The following is a 25,701-nucleotide window of genomic DNA, read 5'->3' as shown; positions in this document are numbered from 1 at the left end:
ACTTCAAAGTCAGCTCAGTTCCACTCATCTTGTATGAGAAAATGCTTGTCTTTCAATGTTACGCCCACGTCAGGCAACAAACACTGTTTTTAACAGGGGCAATCATGCTTTCCTGCCATTCCTGTGGCCAGATTATCCTAAGAAAAAGCCTTCAGCACAGGATTACACTTTGTCCTATTTCATTAGCATGCAGAAAATGCAGCAAAATCAAATCCTCATTCCTCAATGTCATTATGGACACGCAGCAGTAAATTCTAGAAAAATTCTGAAGGTTTTTGTATGTGGAGTCCTTGATTGCCTTTGATAATACAGAATGAATAACTGCACATTAATTAAAAAAACAGTTTGGGGGAAAAAAGGGAAAAAATCGAAAGCAATCCTCTCTGTGCACACAGACACATTTTCATTATTATTTCAGAGGGACCTTCAGTTTAGTTATCTGGGTTGCACTATCTTCCTTGTTCAATCAGGGCAGCGGGCACATGGCCGGGGCAAGCTGCCCACCCCGCAGCGCCATCCCCTCTCCCGCCAAGGGCTGAAAAAACTCGCCGGATTAAGCTCTTACGTTAGGCACCTCTGAAGTGTCTAAAGTTAGGCTGGATGAACGCAAGCCAAGCTGTTGAACAGATGGAGTGAAATCCTCCTCTTGATAACAGGAACTTTATATCATTGCCACGGATAAGAAGGGCAGCTAAAAAAAGTCATGGAGGTGGTTATATAAATTTCAAGAAGGCTTACCAGCAATGCTTAAAGGTAAAACTTTCTGATAGATCTTGAATATCCACTTCCAGCTGCAGACTCTGAGCAGCCAAGAAGTTCTGCAACAAAAATGAGATGGTAACACTAGAGCTACCACGCTATGAGACCATAGGAACTTAATGATGCAGCACAAACGTGCAAAGCATTAGGAAGTTGGAGCCTGGAGCAGATGAGACTTAAACCCAGCAGCAGCAGAGTGGCACTTATCTTGAGTTCAGTGCACAAAACCAGCTGAGAGGCATTGTGTGAACAGAAAAGTGACTGACTACCAGCAAATAACTAACCATCTTATTAATGCCAAAAATACTACCAAATACACTCATACCTTTTCACTTACGGGTCTGTAAAACACTCATGCTTACAGCAGCTCTCAGTGTCTTTTTTTTTCTTTTAACCATGCTTATTCAGAGTCTTAAACATCTGCAAATTCATCTTCCTCATCTTAAAAATGCCCTACTTCCTTGTGTTTCACAAGTAATTGCACTTCAAAAGATGGGCATCTCAGCACAGCATCCATTTTTCTTAATTAGCTGTGGATAACACATTGGTAATATTTATTTTTGAGCATCAAAATCCTTCAGGTAGATATCTAAAATAATCCATAATGACTGGAAACTGGCTATGAAATGTTTCTTATAAAACACTGAAGAAATTACATGTCCATATTAAAATGGGGAGTATATGCTGCATGCAATTTTGAGGTAATTTTTACTTAGTGGAAGAGATCTGAACAGTAAAGCAACTTTTCCCCTCCCTTTAAGTACCTCATTTTTGGAGGAAAGAGCAAGCCACACTATTTCCCAGTCCCTTTGGGGAAGATAACTGGATGAGGTGCTTTGGGCTGGGGTTGTTCCTTCTTCCCCCCTGCTCCTCCTTCCCATATTTACCTTCAAACTTTCACCAGAAGTTGTAATTATTGAGAAATTGCAGAAGTTACCAAGGGATGCACCTCTGTGAAAGACAAAGCAGCAAAGACTACACACAACTTTATAATGCCATTCTCTTAAAGCACAAGTATGGTTAGAGAAATGACAGCGTGATAACAGCCTCCTGGAGCAGGGCTGCTTTAGGAGTCACCTTTAGTCATTTTGGTGACAAAAATACATTTTTACTCCTTGCTATCTCTGCAGAACACACACAGCTAGGGTAGCCTGCGCTGCACTGTGACCCAATTAGTGCAGTCATCCAGTTGCACAGCTAAACCCGACGTTCAGCTATGACTAGAAAATCCTAGTGAAGATGACGTGAACGACACTTGACCCCACAGAATTTGTTGCTGCTGATGATAAGCAGAGCTAGCCTACATTTATTTTGCAGATCCAAGCAGAATTTGAAGGGCCATGGGGAAAAAAAAGTTCTAAATTGGACATGTTTGAGAAATACTGAGTCATAAGCCTCAAGCTGCACAAGGTCATTTTTGCAGTTTCTTCTTTTCAAGGCAAACCCTAGATTTTATTATATAAAGCAGTGTTGGCAACACTTAGAATATGCAGTCTTTTTTAGCAAAGCCCTTTGCGGCGTGACTATAGTTTCGGTCTTAGAGAAGCTTGCATATGCTACTGCTTCTACTTTAAGAAGAGAATTAGTTTTATATTGCAAAATATTTAATTAATTTCCTGTTAAAATGAAATGAAACAACAAAATAGGTATACAATTTTACTAGTTTATATTTCAATTCATAAAGTATACACACTGCAACTATGCTACCACAATGTCCACGCATCTAATATTGATGGAGTTACAGGTTTGTTGTTTTTTTTTTTTGGTATTAAACAATAGAGATAATGTATGTAGTTAAGGAAAAAAGCTTGGACATAGCATGTTCTATTCCGTAGTTACAGAGTACATTAGCTAGCATTAGTACAGTAAACAAGAAAAAGGTAGAAATACAAAATAAACCAAATATCTTTATATACAAACCAGTGCCTCTTATTGTTACCAGCTTATACTCACACTGCACACAAAATTTATCCACTGATGCAATAGATACTTCAGCATAACACAAACCATTATAAATTAAAAAAATTACAAGGTGCAAAACTCCATTCTACAGCTTTCTGGTGAGAACTCAAGACAATCCAATGAATAACAAATCCAAGCACGTTTAGCACCTATTAGTGCAACTGCATCGAGCGTGAAAAGTGACCTACACAACCTCTGAACATGTTACCAGGGAAGCGGGTTGGATAGCTATAGATGCTCGCAGCTACACTCACGCAGTGATTTTTGCCTCATATATATCTCAGTTTATTGGTTCTTTGTCCCATTCATACCTATGTGCAAAACTAAATCCTGGAAGCTTTCTCAGAGCTTCACAGAAGGCCTGCTACAGCCGGGTAAAAACAAACAGACAGAAACAAAACACCTGACAAAAAACAAACAAAAAGACTCAATTAAACGTCAGACCATCCACATAATTAGTACGTATTAGCAGTCCTGGTGTTGGGGATTTTAACGCTGTTGATATGTGGATCAAACAATATAACACAGAAATGAAACGGAAATTTGCCAAGAATTCTGATTATTCTCGTCTAGCACTTAGACAAGTCTCCCAGCCTCAGGTTGTGAATTTGTTTGGCAGCCCATGCCAAAAAAGCCCAGAGTTGCATAGAATTGATTAGTAACAGAAAGAAATGCCAAACACAGAGAGATGGAAGCTGCATCTACTAAAACAAAGTGGGGTTGCTCGACAGGAATGCTGAAATCATCCCCATTCATAAAGCAAAACATGTCACCTCCTACTCTCCATATCCTACCTCTGGGGACTGCTTTCTGGCACTGATGTAGTTCTTGCTAAAGTTGTCTTTTTTTGTGGTTGTTTTTTTCATTTTTTCTTTTTTTTTTTTTTTATTTCTTTGTTAGTGACACTTTTCCTTTCAAATAAAATATTAAAAAAGGTTATAACTGTAAAAAAACCTATCATATGTAAACTTAACAATTAGGGTTTGGTAAGTTCTCGTACCTAGTCTGTGAAAAGCCTCCAGCCAGACCGCAGAATGGAGTGTTTCTCTGAAGAGCTTCAATCTAGCTACATCACCTGTTAAATATCAGTAGTATGAAGATCCCATGTCTAGCAATAAAACCTTTCTTGTGTTTCCATCCTCTTTATCACTGACCTATTGAAATCCTGACATGCTGTGTTTCTATTGTATTTACATTCTGGTCCTCTCACGTCACAGAATTAAACATCTGGCCAAGGAAGGCAACAAAAGGTGTTAAGAAGGTGTGTTTGACAGAACTGCTTTTCAACAAGTCTCTTTTCCTTGGACTCCAGTCACTGTTTTTATAGAGCTTATTGTTCTGTTGAACCATGTTTTCTTTGCAGCTTGTACTTCATTCAATGCCAGACCCAAATGGTGCTCCAAATCCTGCAAACGGAAGAGTAATTTCATTAATTTGTTATGTATTCACAGCACAAGGTTATACGAGTTAAACTGAGAAGGCTCTACGACATCTACAATCTCTTGGCCGCTTTAGAAGCTAAACAAGTCTTACATAAATTAAAAGCAGCACAACAAGCTGATGAAGAAAAAAAAAGGCTTTGAAAAGCAAAACAAGACTTGTGTCATCGCCCTTAATGAAACATTCAGCTTTCTGTAGTACATCCAAACCCTTTAATTCTTTCCCATCTGAGAAGAAGCTATTCCCACAGGAAGTGGACTTTCTACAAACTAATTTTTACATTTCTGTGAACTGACATACCAGTTTTAGGCTAAAAGAACAATGTTGTCATATTTCACACCAATACCTCAAATACCTGGAGCACTTTCCAGTCATGTTTTAAGAAACATGTCTAACATTTGTCACATGTTACTTCTTCACTGAACATTGTGAGATAAAGAAATGCATGATTCAGTACTTTGTCAGAGCTTGGATTTCTTCCAAGAAGTTGCGGAAGATCAGTCAGTCAGTACCGCGCTGCAGCCAGGCAGATGTCTGGAAGTGGTAGTAGCTGGTAAATACAGTTCATGCCATTTCAGTTATTTTGTCTGCACACACTAAGTTTCAGACCCAATGTTTGGCTAAATAACCCATGCAGGAAGTAGCAGGTTACAGTTCCAACCAACAGGATGTGTTCCGAACCCCCTACAACACACACATTTTCCTAGGAATGCAGACGTACCATACAGACTACGAAATGAACCCCCAAAGCATTACCTGTATTTTACATTCTGCCTCCACAAGCTGCAACTTGGTCTGGGCCAGCTCAAGCTCCATCTCCCTCAGCTGGTTTTTCAGCATTTCCTTCTCCTCATCTGTGTCCTCATCTGAACCGTCCTTGGCAGAACTAGCAACCTTCACACGGCCTTCTTTATTGAAGAACTCCCGGCAATGCTCACAGTCATCCACTTTTTGCTAAAGTAAATACCTGATTGTGAATGCTTGCATTGAAGTGCTGGCGATACGATCAAAGCCTTTTCCTGCCTCTGCTCTGGAAGAGCAGCACAACATGGAAGGGACCACTAATGACTTCCAAAGTCAGGAACTTTTGGGGAAGCACAGCCAGGCAAGAACTCACGCCACCCCCAGATTTATGGGCTCTGGAAACACTGCTGTATTTTTGGTAACACTGCATTGCTGCAATAATGGGCTCTGTGCTGCCCACATGTTACTTTATGGTAAAAGAAATCTCCAGAGGAAAAAAAAAAAAAGACCCCTCAAAAGAATTAACAGCCATTATCTCCCGGCATCAACATTAGCATGTAACCTACACAGCATGGGAGAGAGCTGACAGTTATTCATCTCTCCTCCAAGATCTCCCCCTTATAATCTTCTTTCCAAAACTGTATGTCACTAAGGAACTCTCCTTCAGCCACCATTTTAGTAATGAAATAAATTGTGTGCTTGCTGTTAGGATTTTGCCAAGAGATTTAAACATTGTAGACTGTGGATCTATCTGGTCTCTTACCCGTATTTTCTCAATTTCAGCTTTATTTGCTGTTTGTTGCTTCTCCAGTCGCTCACTCAGCTGGGAACAAATCTGACAAGCAAAATTATGTTACCAGACCATTTATAAATGTAAATTTCCCCCCAAATGAATACTAAAGCACAAATAAATGCTACAGGAATATTAACATGGATAGTCGGAAGGCTCTTAGAAAGCCATGAAAATTGGGATGCTGCATTGTCTCATTGTACATATTCTCATTTTTTACATATTCTTCTGTGCCCACAGGAAAAGGTGCAGTTTCAACCTAAGTTATTGGAAGTTTGGCCTCGTTAAAGGAGCCAGAAAAGGTTAGGAATGGCATGGCTCTTTTTGTTGCCTTTGGAACAGAAGAACCAGGCAAGACAGCCAGACTAACAAACAACCCAATTCATTCCTTGAGACCTGTGTGATGCACACTTAAGAACGTTTTGAGGTTATGAGCTCACTAAACAGATACATGAATTTGCTCCCTTGATACCTTATGATCAGGAGCTTGAATTCCAATTTGAAAGAAAAAACAGGCATCTTTTTTATTTCTTAAGTGCAGTTACCATTTGATTGAAGAAGGGAAGCTTGGAGGGAATGACGTCAACCTTTGACACACAAGAGCCCACGTGAACAGCATTAGGCTGTAAGAGAGGCTGTGGTGGCTGATGACCCTCAAACACCTACGCCATGGGCAAACAGAACTGACCACCAAGCATCAGGATCTCAGCAAAAGAAAACACAAAACAAGCTTCCCATTTAAAACAGCTAAGATGTCTCCTCATATGCATGTCACAGATTACACTTATTTCCAGAATCTCCTAAAATACCTGAGAAAGTCTTGCAATGTGAAAGCAATCTGCGTTGTCATGAAGTTGTACTTACCTGCTTGTAGTCACCAATAATAGAACTGTTCTTTTTGATCTCTGACTCTGCCTTATCTAGCTCTCTACGACACATTTCCTTCAGCTGCAGAAAAAAAAAAGTAAAGGGTTTATATATTTGTACAGTTTGTAAAATAATCAGGTGGTACCTCCGCCTCCTCCTTAACCCAACTGCTGTAACTCCACAGCAGGGAACAACAGCCTAGCTCAGCTCCATGCAGACAAGAAAAAGCCAGACTACGGTGGCCACCATTGTTAAAAAAATGGACTAGCTGAGAGAAGAACATATTAACAAGAAGTGCTGACAGCTGAAGTCCTGTACTGCCTCTCTGTGCAGCAATCTCTGGCACAGCCCGTGCCTTCGTGATTTCAAGTTAAAAATTCACTCCCCTGTGAAGCACCTGGCAGGAAAGTGAAGAATTCTGCTTTGCTGTCGTCCTTTACGCTACAGAAGAGGGACAAACATGACTTAGAACATTAAGACCTTCCCACACTTGTCACTTTTTTATTTCTTTGCTGCACAGAAATGTGGAAATGACAGAAACGCCCCTAACCTGAGCTGATTCTTCTTCTAGGCGCCTCTTTTCTTCTTCTGCATCGATCAACTTCTGTTTGGTCATTAGCAGTTCCTTATTGAGAGCATCTGCCTTCTCCTCTGCCTGAAACAGAAAGAGCGGAGTACAGCACTGACGAGAGGCTTTCCTCTGTGCTGGGCCCCCTTGGGCACAGGCTCCATCAGGACACGGCCAAGACAGCGGTCTTTTCATTCTTCTTAATAAGGGTCTGTTAATTGTTATTAATAACAATAAAACCTTATTATGAAATTTATTTTTCAAAAAAATTACCATCTGCAATGGCAAAGCAGCAACAAATCAAAATTAATGAAGTATACCACTACGCTGCATCACTCCAAAAGTCCTCTCTAATTTCAGTGATTAGTTTTAGCAAAACTGGAGTAGGGATTGCTCAAAAAAAATCCAATAACAGAAACAAGTTTTGTTTTCTCATCCAGACTGGAAGTTGGCCAATACATTTGGAAAAAACAAAAGGCACAGAACAGCTCACAATATGCAAGATCAATAAAAGACTATAACCAACTTAGACCCAAGGGGAATTTGCAAACATTCAACCTTGCAATGAAAACAGAATTAATGAACATTTTAAAAACTCCCAGAACTCTATGACACCTACCAATGGATGTGATACCATCTTTATTATGCCACCCAGAAAATACTGCATGAAGAAACTTAGCCGCCAAAGCAACCGTAGAAGTCAGACCCCTCTCTCCTTTCCTCCTTAAAGAGAAGAGATGTCCCACCATAAACCGTACAAACCTTTTTACTGCATTTTTTAAGAGTGAAGATGTATCATTGAAAAAAATCTCTGGCTCTTTATAAACCACTGAAAACTCTCTCTGCGAAGTTACGACACCTTTTCCTGTCTTATACACAGCAATGCAGTACTTCCCAATAGGTGTATGAATTCTACATAAAAATAGATCAATAACTCAACTGATATATAAAATCTTCAGAAAGTAGCTGTACCAATTCCCTTCAAAAGAAGAAAATCAAAAAGTGAATTTTAGTCCCTTAAAGTCCTGCTGATCCTTTAAAACAGATGGCAAAGGCAAAGAGAACATCTTTTCATTATACATGGTTTAAACTGTTTTAAAGTTAAAGAAAACTGGGATGTGGGAGTCTAACAACAGTAGAAAAATGAAGCCTATTTTCTGGTCTAGTGCAAAGGATATTAAGGAAATTCTTGTATTTTCAAATGCTTTGCTTTGATCTTTTAGGCTGCAAGATTTCAGACATGTCATGAAGGTATTAGAAAAGGTGTGTTAAACAATGCCCTTTGGTACTTTTCTTTCAGGACATCTGGCTGGTAGAATGAAACTTACCATTTCAGGATCCAATTAGAAGAATTAATCAGGATCCTAAAGTAGGATCAAACCTACCTATCTCCTCCTGGGGGATAACCCAAATGCTGCCAACATCATTTACCATCTTTGAAAGCATGACTATTACATATCCAATAAGGTATCTCAAAGATTTTGCTTAATTTTATTCCCCGCTCAGCTCTCCATTTAAGAGAATCAATGTAAAAGCATAGCTGTGTCTCATATGGGGTCAAGCAGCCACAAACAACAGTTAACAGCTGATACAAAAATAGCTGCTTCCGTACGTTTTTTGCTGGAGTCCGCTCTCTGAGTGCAACCAGTCCGCATAGCCTTCTATGAGCTACCTCTGATGAAGGGAAAAAGTGTAGGTAACAGGAACTGAACATACCAATGCTTTGTGAAAACCCTGCTTCTAGAACACACTTCTATGATTCACAGATTTTAACACTGAAGAGCAGATGTAATAAACCTGAAAGTCATAAACCAAACCTCGTTAAGAGCAACGTTCACCCATTAGCATCAACATTTACTATGAATATTTTTCCAACAGCAAGTTTCCAGGAGACCGTGGGAAACCTTAAATTCTCTGAAGCAGATAAGCTGAAACATTTTGAAGCCTGTCAACTCCTGCACTGTATGATTTTCAGAAGTCATTTTCCTTTGAGATTTCAGAAATGCACTTATCTTGGTACAGAACAAGAATGGCAAAACACGAGCACTTGAACTCTTCCCCTCATCTCCCCAAGCAGATGGGCTAAATGTGTTCTAGCCTACCGCGTGCACTACAAACCCCAGCATCTTTCTGTCTCTGCATGTCCTGTAAAAAAAACAAGACAACCTAACAAAATTACCCAAACATGGCTATGTAAAGAAGGGAATGGGACAGCAAGCTTAAAAAAAAAAATTCCTGTAACACAAAGTGAACCCAAGGTTTCCTCTTGAGAGCTCTGCTGATACAGGGAACGACCCAGGATGGTGAGTTCACATGGGCAGATTTGAACAAGCCAAATGGAAACCACAATAACATCTTCAGAGTTGCCTAAGGAACCTGAGAATCTGATTCCACTGTGAGCCAGACAGACTCGGACTTTCAAGTTTATTAGACACTTTGCAAAAGCCTGTCTGCTGTGAAATCTTGTTCCTAAGAATATCAGTTGAAGGAAAGCAGAATACAGCATCCATGTTATTACCTCTGTGGCAATTCAAAGACTTGACTTAGCTCCTGCTAGACTTTCCTTTAATACACATAGAGAAGAAAGCAAGTATGAGTAGTTGAGTACAGGCTCAGAACCCCTCCTCTCACTCAAATTACTCTGAATGCTTTTCAGAGTAATTAGTGTCTCAGCCACTGGCCCCGTTTCCCGTGGACCTCTGACACAGGCCTACACATCATCAGCCTGCAACAAGACACCGAGGAAAGAATCCTATCCCGCCCAAATAAAAAAATACTCTATGTACCTCCTCTCCAATGAGAGGAGTACTGAGGAATTAGCCCTAGTGCCTTGTCTCCACTAGACAGCATAAAGACATGTCTTACATTGTCTAAATCTTTTCGCAGAGCGATCTTGCTAGTCACCAGTTCGTGTGCAAGATCATCGTTTTCTTGCTCAAGCCTCATGTTTGCTTCTTGTAGGCGCCGGTTTTCACGCTGTGGGAAACAAAACAGAAGAAATCAAGACAAGGGTCTTCCCCGGTGTTTGTCTATGAAACAAAATGCTTACTGTGCCTGAGCACAGATGCCTACCTGGTCTCTCAAGTATGCAAAGACAACTCTACCTGCATGAAATTCCATGAGGACAAAACTAGCGAGCCATATTGTAAAGATAAAATAAAGTAAATAAAATATTAGCCTTGAGAAGAACCCTGTATAAATAACTCTGCTCAGCTACTACTTGTTGAGCTACAGAAATTATTTTGAAAATCACAATAGTAGGGGTGTCATTCTGCCATCAATGCCTTGCCAGGACGTTCCTGCAAGTACTGATTTTCTTGGCTCAAAATAGAATTTGCATGCTGGAAATAGGTGAGAGCAGAGGATCCTGGGAAAACCACTCTATTTTCTCCTGTTACAACTCCCAGCACTCAGACAGATATTAAAGAAAGTTTATTTAAAACTCTTCAGCTTGAAATATATAAAATGATATGTGTGTGTGTGTTAATGTGTTACATATAAACATACATCATTGTATATAAAAATTTTATTCCTAGAGTATATTTATTTTATAAATAAAATACTTATAAGGTTATATACTTACCGTAACATACATAATTTGAAATTAGGGAGAGGAATGAAGGCAGGATTATAAACGGAAGGCAGAGTTATAATCAATTAGGCATCTTCTTGCTGTTCATGGCTTTTGGTGCAATCAGCATGTTACACAAGTGCTAGAAATGGGCTCTAGTGAAACAGTTGTGTAAGCCCATCCTGATTAACATTGCCAATATAGAGAGATTCACTTCATATTCACATAGCCAATTCCCCTGTTGTACCCAAATTGGTCCCAAAACAAAGAAAACAGCCCAAAGAAAAAGGAGTCAAAGCAGGAACTTCCCGCAGCTACTGTGTCTTAAATCAGACACAGGCAAGTAAGCGTTACCTCAAATCTTTCTATAGGGTCCTCCTGTTGAGCTTGCTGCTCTCTCATGGTATGATATTCCTTTTCATATTTCTTCAGCTTCTTCTGGCTAATCTAAATTAAAGCAGCCCATTAGTTCCTGCCCAGAACATCAATAAAAGAACACAATTCACAAAGGGTTATGGTACAAGCTTTAGGCAGCTCTTGCCTTCTACAAAACACAGCTAAGATCTTCACTCGGTTTTGAGTATCAAACCCTTAGCATGGTCAGAAGTTCTGTTCCACTCAATATAATGACAGAAGCATCCCTTCCTCTTATCCTTTTGTGGAACACAGAAGAGTTTTTTGAAAGGCATCTACAGGAGCATCCTACCTGAGCTCTCCTTGGTGCTGTGCAGCTATTTGATGCTCCTAATACTACAGCGGCTCAGCATAACAGATTGCCTCAAAACCCACAAGATGTGTTTAATTTTTGAACTAGCACAATGCTGAGGTTTCTTTAGCTGCTTTTTCAGCTGTAACATTTATCATCACGCAGAAGTGTTTGGTTGACATGAGACTGCAAATGCTGAAAGGGCAAGTGCAGGCTCAGCTGACATTTCTGCTAGTGTCACTCAAGCTCAGCAGAAAACAGCCCAGTCCCAGAGTTGCTTAGGTGTCTCGGCAAGCAGCGACAACTCAGAAGCACGTATACTCTGTCCCCTGCTGCTCTGGGATTTGGAAGGCTGGAATTCTGTCCTCCGCTCTGACAGACACACAACTCTAGGAAAGTGACTCTGTCAGGGTCCCGGTTTCCCCTTCTGTGAGAAGGGAGAGATAGGAGGTGTTGAATTCAATGTTTTGTGCTCAGTGTTCAAGCCCTACAGGGACAGAGGACACAAGAGAACCTGTAACAGATCCTGGCCAGCATCTGTCCTGGTGTCACCTGTGCCATATGCTACAATGTGAGTGTTTCACATGCAAGTGAGTATGCATCTAAATTACTTCTCTAGTATTAAAAGTTGCTGCTGAACCTTTACTGTTATTTCAGTAAACCAAATAAATCAAAAATCTATGGCTCTTTTCCTCCTTAAAAAAAACCTTGGCTGAGAAACACGTTAAACAAATTTTACATGCATAAATAACTGGCAGAATGGAAAACATGCTCAGTTTCTCTGATCTTAGGTTTTATAATTATAATTATTTGAAATGAACTGTAGAAAACTGGTAGCTAGGCTCCCTCTAGTGAGAGCTGCACAGAAACATTCCACCGTACTTCAGTGGATGTTTTTCTGGAGATGCCAGCCCATTTAACTGGAGCCAGTCCAGCCACATCCCAACTGCAGAAGTTACTCTTACTAAGCACTCCAGACAAACGCGCAGAGTATTAACCCTCTGCTGACAATGAAGCCAGTAACATCAGTAGGTTATTTCACTGCTCTGCCCCTGCTGAAACACTGCCCAAATTACTGGGCTTCGTACACCAAATCTCAAGCTATGTAAATACTACATCTTGAGACGTGAGGCGTCCAGCCACGTCAGAGAGAAAAGGAAGGCAGGCACACCACTGTATTTTCATCTTCTACTTTTCCAAGTGCATAAAACCAGTTTTGCCTCTAGATACCGATAACGAGGTGATCCTGAGAAGATTTGCTACTGTCACTGTCTCTGGACGTTGGGGCCCTAAAGGGAACCGTGCCCTGGAGCGAGCAGTCAGCAAGGCCTTTGGCTTTGCATAGTGGTAGAAAGCAGAAATGAACACTGAAGTCCCACCCCAGTGTCTCAGGGGTGCAGGAGGCAGCAGTACCTCTGTTAACATTTGACTGCAACATTGACTTTAAGAATCCAGTATTGTCTCAAGCTGATCATTTACTGACCTCCTTTCCAGCAGAATGCTGTTGTAATCACAATGCCTTAGCCAGGCTACTTCCCCCGCCCCCGCCCCCCCCCCCCCCAAATGATTTATTTTGACATCAGGCCCTTTTCTGCACAAAACCACTTCCAGACACAGAGCTGGAGATTTCTACTGACAGCAAAGGACTTACATTTTAGGTCAAAGAAGGCATTTATGTGCAGCGCTCCCATCGGGGCAACACACACGGATGTGATACCGAAGGGTTCAGCACCTCTCCAGAGCCCAGTAGCACAGTCTGTACTTCACCCATAACCTCCCATTTAATCCCCGCAAATACACAGAGCACTCGAGGAAGCAGTGGACAACTTTGCCGCGTACCGCTCCGAGAACTGTTTGCTTTCGCTACTTCACATGGCACTGGGAACGCAGGGAATTTTGGCAGAGTGGGAAGAGGAACAAGTTGTTATTCGGAAAAATGAAAGGCAAATGCACTTGTTACACATGACCTTAAGCAGATGCACGTGCAACATCTGATCTGTGACTAATGTTAAACGACTGGAGAGCTAAAATAGCTTACTTTATTCTTGATTATTCTGTAATTTCTACACTAGTTTCATGTAAGATATGCTTGAAGTCTATGCAGAACACTGCAATGCGTACTGCTACTACACCAGGAGTACAAGATGCCTTTAATGTTAACATACTAGGGAAGTTGTGTATTTATGCACTGACGCTAAAAAGAATTCCTCTAGTGAATTTTAAGGAAAAAGATACTTTGAACCATACCAGTGTATTTGAGTAAAAATTAACCTACATAAAACTGTGAAGAAAGAATCACAGCTTCCTTAAAATACACTAAATAAATTATCAAAGTTTTAGAACTCAATCGTTACATCTATAAAGAGGGATCAATAACACCCTAACCATAAATTTTTTCAGAATTTTCACTTTGAGGGCTTATTCCGAAGTGCCTATATAAAGCTTTAGTTACAATATTTACTGACTAGAAAAGCAATTGACTTTCAGCTGTGAGGTAATGCAATATTTGCTATATATAACTAAAGCCTTAATGTCAAAGGCTAGAACTTTTATTTCATACAGTTATATTTAAGAAATAGGGCTTAGTGGGCAATTGAAATCTAAAAGAAAACCCCCACATCAAGAAAAAAAAACCCTCCACTGTTTACCTCAGTAGTTCAAACATACAGGAGAGCTCACAGAGCTCTCTGAATAATTTCACTAATTCCCATTTTCTTAATAGAGGTCAATTCATTTATGGGACAGCAGCTCTCCAGTCTACAGTACACAATGAACTCTAGTTTCTCTTTCTATTCTGTTCAAAAGAAGGCGCCTATAATGATCAGAGATGACATTCCACTCTGATGGATGGTTTCTGTTATACAAGTCAGAAATCTGATTATCATCAGTATTTCTTGAACATTGACTGTATGAACAGCTAATCAGTGGTTCGTGGGAGAAGTCAAACAGCTGTGATGACCACATTAAAAGACAGTCGAGATGCGCTTGGTGGCCTCAGAACACCCTCGCAGAAGCAGTCGGTACTCACAATTCATGTTCAAGATTCATGTTCAGAAACATCTGCACACCAAACACTGCACGGCACGTGTCAGGGCTCTACTTCCAACCAGCCTGTCTTAGCACTTGTTTCCAGCACCCGAAGGAAAAGCAAAGGAGGCCAAAGGAGTGTAAACCTCCCACATGGGCTGCTCATGAAAAACAATGCTTTTTTGCTTTATTAAAAAATTTCAGCTAACTGTGGCAGCACTAGACAACATACAACTCAGCCAGCACTTTGTTTAATTTCATATGAAGTAGGCCCTCTTTAGACTACAAAGATCATAACAGATGAACCTGTTATTGTCAGCTACCCTGAGTACAACTGAAATAGTCTTGAACGGAAAATTAAAACGCTTTTTAAAAAAAGCGGCATACATCCCCCACCGTAAAACAATGAGAAATCAAAACCTCACCCAGGGAATACATAAACATCGAGGTCATTTCCCTAGCTTGACTTGTAAGAAACATTAAATGCCATATCATATTCCTTCATCTCCCTAGAAGACCTGTAAATCAAACAATGCATTTTTTTAACGAACTCCCTATTGCAGTACATCAACATCACCTACACCTGCAATTAAAAATAGCCATATTCTGTGTCTGAAAGATGACATTCTGTTTCTGCATTATTTACTCTTTTCTAAATGAAACCTCCCCACTACCTCTTGATGATACTACCCTGTTTGCAGCTAATACTGGAAAAAGATTTCATCAAAGAACTGCAGAGATGTCTGCAACTATTTCATATTAGTTCCATTAGCCAATTAAGCTTTTTTTTAAAGTAGCACTGAATATTGCTTTCTGAAAGCCACGCTGTTTTTGAGCTCTCCAGGTGGGCCCGCATCACTCTGACAATCTGGGGGCTTTACTGTGTTTCTCTGTAAAGCATCTGCAATGTATCTGCATTTGGACAAGAGGGCTGCGAAGTTACATGTGGAAACAGAAATTGTACCCGTTCAAGATATGCCTGCAGTTGCTGTCACCACAACTTTACCTTCATATTACATGCCAATTCCATCAGCTTTTTTGCATTTTCTTCTGAACGGTATCTCTTGGGAAGCTGTACACGGAAGAATTTTAATGCCCCTTCAAAGTCAGTCAGTAACAGATCATCCTTGGTAGTCTAGAGACGAGGAAAGAAAAACCAGTAACTGCAAAGCAGATTTTGTACAATGACTGAATTCTCAGAGACGGTAAATGCAACTACAGTTCTGTAAAGCTCCAAGAACATAACTGCTTTTAACCTTCTACAAATAGTGTTTGTTTCTATTTCTGCAACCTTCTATTTCCCCGCCACCCCACCCTCAAAAGCGCTGCACTGCACAGGGCATGCCAGACAACAGCACATGTAATACAGGAAGTTGTTAGGTTTTTTTAAAAAAAGCATAATATTTTTGTAATGGGCATCTTAATTTTTTTATGTTGTGTATGATGATGCATAAACACAATGTAACATTGCATACTCACTTTCAGTAATCCCAGTGCAACGTTAAAGATAACACTTATTCCCTGGAGAGAAAAATAATGCCAAAATAAATTAATTTCTCAACATTTACAAGACTAGATATTAACTTATTTAGTGGGTTTTGTTGTTTGTCTAGTTTCTGTGAAAAGCAGAACCAGGATACAAGTGTAACCAGGTGCAATATTAAATCAAAGGCCCAGAGAATGACTTTGCAAACAATCAGGGAACTATTTTTACTGGATAACATTGTAGATAGCAAAACAATGTCTCAACACAGGTTTTACTATCTCCTTTGTATAAGTTTGAAACTCTCAAATGATGAAGGCACTGTTGTGTACTTTATTTTAGTTTTTAATGCCTACTTGGTCAGTTCAAATCATTTAATTCTCACATAGCAACTCTTGAAAATACTGGATTCAAATGCAGCGATATATATCTCAATATATTTAGTTCTGGTATTAAAAAACTGTGATAATTCATGCAATGAAAAAGAAAGTGACTCACTTTAGGACAGAGTCCCACATCATCTATTTTGCCACTAGTTTTTGGAAGTGTTTTATTTATGTTGCCTATCTACAGTCTCTAGAGTCAGTAGTAGCATACACCTTCTTAAGGGTACCTTTGATAATCAAGACAGATTGCTCATCTTATTTCAAGATTCCGCCTTTTTCCCACTAAATTCTTCTTTCACTATTACTTGAAAATTATAAAAAAACCTTAAAACTTCATCATGAACACATTTACTATTTATGAATTGAATATGTTTCTAAACAAATAGGTCTGATTTTCTCAATACCATCTGTTACTTTCTATTGCATTGGCACATGGACAAATCAAGCAGCAAAAAGATACACAGAAAGGATAAGAACATTGACCAGGAGATTTATGAATGCTGAAACCCTTCAGTAAAGGAAATGCAGACAAACTGCCACTTCACAGTTACGACTGCAGATCCAGCAAAGAATGGATGCGTATTATTAACCAGTGAGTAAAAAAGAAACCATTAAATAACTCAAGGATGCTTCAGTACGAAATGTGATTTGTTCACTTACGTTAAGCTCTGACTCAAATTATGCTATTTAGCAGCATACTACCAAATACGCTGTTCTAAACATAATTACGTACTAAATCTCAACATAAAGAATGTTGTTTTCTAAATATATGCTGTGAAGTATAAAGGGACTTCAAGTTTCCAGGAGAAAGAGCTCCAAGCTTGTTAGATTACCAGGATTAGAGTTAGCTGGGCAATTTCATACACAATGGCCTCCATGCAATAATATTTTAGAAAAAAAGTTCTCATTGCATATAATACAGTTTAACAGCAGAGGAATCCACATATTTGTAAATTAACTCTCACCCCATGAGCGCTGCACAGGATCTCACATAGATTCAACAGTGTTAACAGAAATAGGAGAGTATAACCTTTCATCTATTGACTCCTAATTAATACCTTTAAAACGCTAAGAACTCTTTTTCACTGCAGAAACATAACACTTTTACATTAAAATAACTACCACGTGCCTAGCTCTGGAAGAACAGATAGTAACAAGGACATGAATGAAGATAGGGAGAAGCTGTCAAAAGTTGCCAGCAGTACAAGTCTGCAGTTGTAACACGTACCTCACATAAGAGTAAGTCAATAATATGGAAGACCATGTAGAGGGGGAATTTTGCCGTGAACAGGGTAAGGAACCACTGGGAAGCATACATGTGCGCTTCAAGGCTAATGTCCAGAAAGTGGTTATACAGATCAGGAATGTATTCCTAATAATAAAAAAATAATAATAATTAAAAAAACCCAACACACACATAAATACTGAAAGTTAAAATACACTGTTTTCAAACTGTAGCTGAAATCCCAAACTAACAGAAGTAGGGTAAAGGGACAATCAGTGCAGTGAGGCAGGCTTCTGTATCCACCCAGGCCTGACAGAGACAGCTGCCTGACGTGCTGAAGGACCTTCTAAGGACACCGAAGGTTTGCCCCGGCGTGAATGCTCAGAAGGACACTATATCACATGCACGAGCGCAAATCTCTGAGCTCTCACCTTAGCAGGGAAGGCAGCCAGCGGATGTGCCGGCACTGCGAAGCGACTCTGTGGTATGCCTGCAGTGAGCTCAGAAGCCAGCGCTCTGCCAGGCCATACGAGAGCCCCTCCAACCGGTCAGGCAGGTCTGCCTTCAAACTTACTGCGTGCAGCCAGTGGCACCAGACTGGCCTCGAGTCAACACTCTCTACTCTTAAAAAAACCTCCAATATGGATAGCCCTCATTCTTCATCCTTATTAAGAGGTCACACACACTATCCATGTATAACATAAATTGCTAGTTTTGAATTGCAGGCTCTGATCCATTCACTTCACGCAAGTTTGAACACCCACCTGCATGAGGCGCTCCAGCTGATAGAACTTGCAGTGCAAATCTTCAAAGTTTTGTTTGAAAAGTTCCCTGAGTCCATAATCAAACATGATTTTGACCAGAACACTGAAAGCTTGCTCCTCAGGCATCTGTGACAGAGGAAAGTGTATTTATCACAGAGCATTTAAACCTTTCACATCGGTTCCATTTGCCCTTACCTCCCTTCTTCTCCCTCTTACAGAAACGCCAAATTGTCACTGCTTTTTAATCTGGCTTATCCAGTTTAGAAGTAAACAAGAATATCAACACACAAAATGAGGTCTAGTGTTGCAAACGGCATTTCATTCTTATTCAGTGAAATAAACCAGCTCTCAATCGCCCAGCTAAAATACATCTTTCAGACATCAAGACCAAAGCAGTTTCTCGGTGTCTGTGTTCCAAATCATGTCAGAAGCAGAATCCTACAGGTTTTGAAGAGCCTCACCCCCGTCACCTATGTAACTAAGACAGAAGCAGTATCACTAGAAGATATTAAACGGGAATTTTCCCTTATTGTTAACAGTATATTTACCTTTTTAAATGACATTATTACATTTGATGCTTTTCTATTAGATGGCATGAACAAGAGACGCCAGTAACTGCTACAAAAATTTCCACATATCACAACTCAGCATTGGTTTGGGAAAGTTCAATAGCCCTTTCCTGCCAAAAACTGAAGAAACGCTCATTGCGGCTCATCAGTGTTTAGACATTTTTCCCTGACAACAAAATTCAGTTTTCCTATTTCCATAGCAGAGCCTGACTTCAGGTCAATCACTTGTTCCTGTAAAGGACAGAACATTAATCCCAAGTATTCTATTATTAATCTGCAGATGGAGTTTGTTAAAACTGAAAACTTTGCTGAGACATTCCAAACCAGTAGCGAAGGACTCGCAGAAACTTAATTTCCTTTTCTGCAACGTTTCTTTTTAATATTTATTTTCCCTAGCAGCCACACTCTAAAGGATGACTTCAAAGACAATGAAATAAAAAGAAACCTATTTGAAATTTAGCCTTTTTAAATGCATACATCATTCCCAGAAGCAACAGCTATTGTTAAAGAAAGAACTCCAGTATAAACACACTGTTCATTCTTGACAGTAAGTCTCTCTAATGCAATGGATATTAAAAAAAATGGCAATTAGCTAAAAGAAAGCACATATGTTTCAGTAAAAATTTTCAGTCCTCCTATCAAAAAGCATCACCCTTCTTGATCTGATTCAGTGTAGTAACAAAGAATGAGTTGCTCATCAAGTAAATATTTCAGATTACAGTTACAAAGAACTAAAAGGTTGTTATCATTAATCATTTGGCTTTTGTTTCAAAAGAATTGAGTTCACAATCTCTTCTATATCCTTCTCTGACTTTACAAGATTATGGAAAATACTCCACTGAAGACCAGACTTCCTCTTCCACTGAGAACTACAGAGAAGTCTTCATCCTTAGTTATCTCTGGTGGCAACTACCACCAAAAGCAGCTGGGGAAAAGAAATCTCCAAACACTACTGGGCTTAGGAACTCCGTTCAGTTTCAACTACCCAGGCTTACAATAGAAATGCTGATAAAAAGCAGACATTACTTTAAAAAATAACTGTCTATAAATAATTTGCACAGATTTCTAGTCCTCTCATATTTCCCAAGCATGAGTGAACCTAAAACTTTTGCTTCTGATATACAGTAACCATAAATCTCTCTAGCTTCTGAACACACAAGCAATTACAGGATATTACTCCAATGAGATCACTTCTACCACCAACAATTAAGCTTAAAAAAGCATAATTCAGTATCTTCAAAAAGAATTAGAATATTATTGTATCCTTCACTAACCTCTCAAATCAAGCACAAAGGCCTACAGTACAATAGCCCACAGAGACAGCGTCTTGTTCAAAGCACTCAGACCTACTGAACCGACATCCCACCGATGTCAGGAATGTAATTCCGTGTACACAAGACATATGGCAATTACCACCCATATTTCTGACTGATTCCAATAGAAACATCTTCTAAAAAGCTTAAATCTGACCCTGAAACCCTTTAACAGAAACATTTACATGATGTGTATACACAAATTCCATGCCTACTAGCGATCACGAGTACACGCCTGTAGAGTTTTGAATGGAAGGGATCCTGAAACAGAAACACAGTGAAACGAATGCTGACTGTAGGCAAGACTGGTGAGGAGTACCACAGTAAGTTTCAAACAATGTACTCTCCTCTGTCTAAAAATCACATTATTATTGACCAACATTTAGGTGGGTATGTGGCCTGCAACCCTACTAGCTCAGGAGTTATCAACGTCTGTTCTAGGCAACTGGAGCAATATTTATTCTTAAGCTTAAAACAAATGGGGGAAAAAACCACCACTTACATGTAGAAGCAGCACAGCAGCAAGAAACGACTGGCCTTGACAGTAGCCAATCTCTTCATCATAGACAGAGTAGGCCTAAAAAAAGAATCACCACTTTATTGCGTATCTGCCTCAAGCTACAAACACAAAGAAAACAAAACACCGCATTGAACATAGCTCTGCGAAATTTTCACGGGGCGCATCATTTACCATTCCAGTGAAGGGATAACCTGTACGAAAATCAAACCTTGACTTACAGTGGCAGTGGCTGGTTACAGCAATGCACCAAGACCACTGCAGCCTATTAAACCACTTACCTGAGTGCTTTTGACTTTAAACAGGTGCTACAGGGACGTTAGGAAGAGGGAGAAATGCTAGGAACACCAAAGAGTGAGTGCTGGAAGCTTAAAACATTCCATTTGAGACAACGCAATACAACAAGCTGTCCGTTTTTGCTAATTTCTTTCTCTTAATAGGCAGCTTTATAACAATTACGGGAGATTGTGCTGGTTTTGGTAGGGGTAGAGTTAGTTTTCCCCACAGCAGCCAGTGTGGGGCTGTGGTTTTGATCTGTGCTGGGAACAGCGCTGATAACCCAGGGGTGGTTTCGCTCCTGCTGAGCAGGGCTTGCACAGAGCCAAGGCCTTTCCTGCCCCTCAGCCCACCCCAGCAGCGAGGGGCTGGGGGGCACAAGGGGCTGGGGGGGACACGGCCGGGACAGTGACCCCAGGGATGTCCCACACCACACGGCGTCATGCTCAGCACACAGAGCTGGGGAGGGAGGAGGAGGAAGGGGGGACGCTCGGGGCGATGGCGTTTGCCTTCCCCAGGCACCGTTAGGCGTGATGGAGCCCTGCTTCCCTGGAGATGGCTGAGCACCCCCTGCCGCGGGGAGGGGTGAAGGAATCCCTTGCTTTGCTTTGCCTGGGTGCGCGGCTTTTGCTTTACCTGCAAAACTGTCTTTATATCAACCCGTAAGTTTTCTCACTTTTGCCCTTCTGAATCTCTCCCCCATCCCACTGTGAGGGGAGCGAGCGAGTGGCTGCGTGGGGCTGAGCTGCTGGCTGGGCTTAAACCGCAACAGAGGTACAGAGTTATCTCCAGTTTTAAAGACAACTATGTATGACAACAACAGCTTATGGCATACATTACACATAAAGGACACACCCAACATCAGCACATTTCTTTTTCAAGAGGTAACATCAGCACGATTTCCTGCATGTGTCCCTAACTTTGCCAGCACAACTCAGACAATATTGCCGAGTGGGGAACACACTGCTGCCAAAGGGGAGCTGCTCTTGATCAGTATGAAATTAGTCCTCATCTCCATCACAGCACATCATTTGTCCAGCTTGATCCATCCGACATGTCTGGAATCAGGTGAAGTCTCTGTACCAAGCACCTTAGTGTTCAGGAATCCAGAAGGACTTATTGTGTTAGGTCTCCTACCTGAAGTGCACTATAACCAGGTAAACATTTACAATGAAGAACCAGACTGAGCCTAGTGCCAGAGTCTGTCTCCATGACACAGTTAACTGTAATACATTCACACTCTTCTCAGAAAACAGTTACATCCGTTAATGATGTTAAATACAAGTTACCAAAACCAATGTAATAAGAATTTGAAGAATACCTTGCATATTTTGTACAGGGAGTCCTGGCCATCTCCTCCGGTATCTTTAAAATAATCGTGAGCAGGGAACGTTCGATTGATGTCTCGAGTGATAGCACTGTCTTGTGGAGACTCCTATTAGCAGGGGAAAAAAACAAGTAAATTAAAACACATCCAAAGAATATAAATTACAATATGCTAGGACCGAGAGTCAGGAGATTGGCATTGTGTTCTGTGCACTGTTCTAAATTTAACAAAACACGGTCTACTCAACCAGAACAGGCTGCCTGCAGGCTGGCAGCTCCAGATCACAATCTTGATAGATTTGGTTACCTAAGCACATCTGGGAACAGTCAGTGAGTGACAGAAAAAGCGCACACACAGAAGTGTTCCAGGACGTTGCAATGCAGACGGCAGCCTTCCCTTGGAGACTTCTGAACGCAAATACTGCCCAGTCACATTGCTTTTATCTCACAACTGCAGACAGTAACAGTCAATTGTAAGCAGCTGCATGCTGCTGTCCAAAATTCTGTCCCTTAGATTCAGCCAGAGAAACCACTCTTCATCCCCTCCACAGAATTAGACAACAGAAAAGTAGAAAACTGAACACAAGCCCAAGAAAAATGGCATTGTATAGTAAAACACAATATAATGCAGGGGCAGCTGCCTGTATGAGCTTGGCATTTCAGCATGAGGAAGATGGAACTTTGTTCTCTGCACTGCTCTGATGCAACCAGTTTCAGATGCCTTAGATGTTTTGAAAGCTGAACAATAAGAAATAGCATACGATTAAGAAAACCAGTAAATGTGAACGATGGACTGAAAAGACCAATTGGAAGAAACACCAAGCAAGTCTGCATCAAGGACAAGTCCTACACAACAGGCAGTGAAAACTCCTGGTAGAGATGAAAGGAATTTGGCAAAGTGTAAGAATTAAATACAGTAAACTTAGGGCCTTTTCCTCCCGACTTCTATCTGAGCGATTTAAACACCAAACGATCTCCATGAAATTAGTTGGCAATACCAGCCTCAGATAGCCCACCCTATTAGGGGTTGTCAGTACTGCTGAGGATGGCTTAGAAGGAATCCTAGTCCTACCTTGGAGAACTATCCTGAAAAAAGGTTTCCAGAATACAGGAGGAATAGGTTTTTGTCAGGCACATCATGAGAGACCACAAACATTTGCGAGCAATGTCCAGCTTCAGGTAATTTGCCCTCTACAACAGATTCACATTCCGAACAGGAAAATAAAGCAGGTGCCTTTCCCACACCGAGGCCATCTCGGGTCCCTGCCAATATCAGAGATGTGCCTGAGTGAGATGTTCTGATCCATCTCGTCCAGTTCAGTTTGAAACTATTTCTAGTGTAGTCATTTAAGCCAGAGGTCATAGCCTGCAAGGAGAAGTATCCTTTGAAAACATATAAAACTACCCTCCCCCATTACTTCATTTAGTAATTTGCTTCTTTAGGAAGCCAATACAAATAGTTCATACACATCATACATCCTGCTTGAATACAGAAAACAACAGTAAGAAATACATATTTTAAAAACACACACCAAACAGTGACACAAATGAAAAAAATTACTAACCAGGCAGAAAATAGCTGTCCAAAGATTTGACACAGTTTCCAAATCCTTTACAAGGAACATTTATGCGAATTGGAAGACTAAGCAGCTTCTTGCATGCGGATGGAAATGGGTTGCTGAAGGAGGCTGTAAAGTCTCCAACATCACAGGTCTTCGAGACTCAACAGGGCTGTGAGCAACCTGATCTGCTAAGCCCTGCTTTGAGCAGAGGGTTGGACTGGATGACCTCCATGTGTCCCTTCCAACATAAGTTATTCTGTAAGTAGCATGCAACAGAAACCACTCGCTCAAGCTCTCTTTAAAACACTTAATTTACCCAGCATGTAATAGGCACTTTTTAGTGTGCCTTCTGAAGCTGAAATTGTGCTCACCTTATTGAATTAAAAGATCTGAACTGACCTCTACAATTTCAGAACTATTTCTACAATTTTATGCCACATTTAGTGATTTCTAATTAATCAGATCTCACATTTTGTATGGATGTGTTTCACCATAATGTCTTGTACCTTTTGAGGCAGTCATGACCCAGCTGTTATTGAGCCGATTACTGTAACCATCGCTATTACCCAAATTGCCAAAATAAAACAGAAACAAAAGCCCTCTATTTGTCTGCAGGTATTTCTTTTTTGCCTATGATTAGTCCCTCTTTCTACTATTTAAAAGATGACTTTCCTGGGCAGCTAACGAGAGTGAGAGCTCCTTGGTAGTGGGAATCATCTGAAAAGATGCTGCAATATTCAATTAAGCAACCATTGCTAATGGAAGGGTGAAAGGTTCCCTTGTTCGGTGGCTTCCCTGGCAGTGACTGCACACACAAATAAAAAAGCCAGTTCCCTTCACATGCGTTACCATACAACAGTGCCCAGGTGAACACTGCAGACATACAAGATGCTCTGTGGGAGCAAACCAGAAGAGGTTTTATTTTTAAAAGAAGTTTTCCTGTATCCAAATAACCCATGCTTCTGTTAGACAAACGGAAAAAAGTTAGAAGTGCAAGAGCTAATTAAAAAGTACATGATGTAATCAGTGTGAAGATCATTAAATACAGCTTTTAGTTGATCTTACTCTATTTTGCAAAATGATTTTGTGAAGAAAAAAATTACCACAGTGTGCTTGATTTTCTCTTCTGATTTTAATCCAAGGTTAATGCTCCTCTCTGCGGCTTAATACAGACAATTCATTAGGAAAGCATTACACTGTTATTAGAATCAAAGTTATTGGATTGTTTTGGAAATTATAGCAAAAGTCCTGTTCAGCATCCCAATTTGATAATTATTAACATGCCAAAGAGGCCTGTCTCATTTTAAGGAAATCGGAAACAAACAAACTCCAAAGCTAAATAAATTTCATATAAATATAAACCTTTCAAGTGAACAAAGACACGTAAGAGAATGGCCGGCTGTTAGCTTCAGCTGGTTTTGCAAGTCAGGAAAGACAATACTCAGAAACAATTCTGAAAACTTTAAAGCATGTGAATACAGTCTTAGTGATGACTTTCGGTTTCTTATAAGTTTCCAAGACTGAATTACAGCAAAGTACTGTGCTTTGCAAGAGCACAGGTACTGTTCACTGCTAATAGCAGCCTGTGGGACCAAACAAGAGGGTTACCTCTGTTCTGCTTCAATGGCAAAACAATCTTAAATCCACTTGCCTTTTAATCCACTTATTTAATAGCAGAGACCAAAGCATCTGGTTGGAAACTGAGTGTAGGCTTCTCAAACAAATCACTTATTATGGCTGAAGAGAACTAATTAGTGGTCTCTCTCTGGCTTTGCGTGACTTGTTCAGCACTTGACTCCTATGTTTCAGTACAATTCTTCAAGTAATCTGTAATGCTAGTTCCTGC

General features: G+C 40.4%; 2 protein-coding genes across 5 annotated transcripts in view; one reads left to right on the top strand and one right to left on the bottom strand.

Annotated features, from left to right (window-relative positions):
• Positions 1-5,613, top strand: part of STRBP (spermatid perinuclear RNA binding protein) — an 87,436-nt gene extending 81,823 nt beyond the window's left edge. Inside the window, exon 19 of the mRNA XM_075112137.1 lies at positions 4,173-5,613. The gene's annotated coding sequence lies outside the window, so the exon portion shown is untranslated. The remainder of the gene's footprint in view (positions 1-4,172) is intronic.
• RABGAP1 (RAB GTPase activating protein 1) overlaps positions 2,409-25,701 on the bottom strand; it is a 77,033-nt gene continuing 53,740 nt past the window's right edge. For all 4 annotated transcript variants that reach the window (XM_075112113.1, XM_075112116.1, XM_075112114.1 and 1 more), the window contains 13 exons: positions 22,289-22,402; positions 20,677-20,751; positions 18,293-18,418; positions 17,532-17,675; positions 15,914-15,955; positions 15,441-15,569; positions 11,056-11,148; positions 9,996-10,106; positions 7,113-7,217; positions 6,560-6,643; positions 5,669-5,740; positions 4,918-5,115; positions 2,409-4,127 (listed from right to left, as the gene is read on the bottom strand). In XM_075112113.1, the coding sequence (XP_074968214.1) occupies positions 4,005-4,127; positions 4,918-5,115; positions 5,669-5,740; positions 6,560-6,643; positions 7,113-7,217; positions 9,996-10,106; positions 11,056-11,148; positions 15,441-15,569; positions 15,914-15,955; positions 17,532-17,675; positions 18,293-18,418; positions 20,677-20,751; positions 22,289-22,402 (1,416 nt within the window). In that variant the 3' untranslated portion in view covers positions 2,409-4,004. The remainder of the gene's footprint in view (positions 4,128-4,917; positions 5,116-5,668; positions 5,741-6,559; positions 6,644-7,112; positions 7,218-9,995; positions 10,107-11,055; positions 11,149-15,440; positions 15,570-15,913; positions 15,956-17,531; positions 17,676-18,292; positions 18,419-20,676; positions 20,752-22,288; positions 22,403-25,701) is intronic.

Source organism: Phalacrocorax aristotelis, chromosome 17 (assembly GCF_949628215.1).
Source record: "Phalacrocorax aristotelis chromosome 17, bGulAri2.1, whole genome shotgun sequence".
In the NCBI taxonomy this organism is placed as follows: domain Eukaryota; kingdom Metazoa; phylum Chordata; class Aves; order Suliformes; family Phalacrocoracidae; genus Phalacrocorax; species Phalacrocorax aristotelis.
This window is presented reverse-complemented; position numbering and strand designations above follow the sequence as displayed.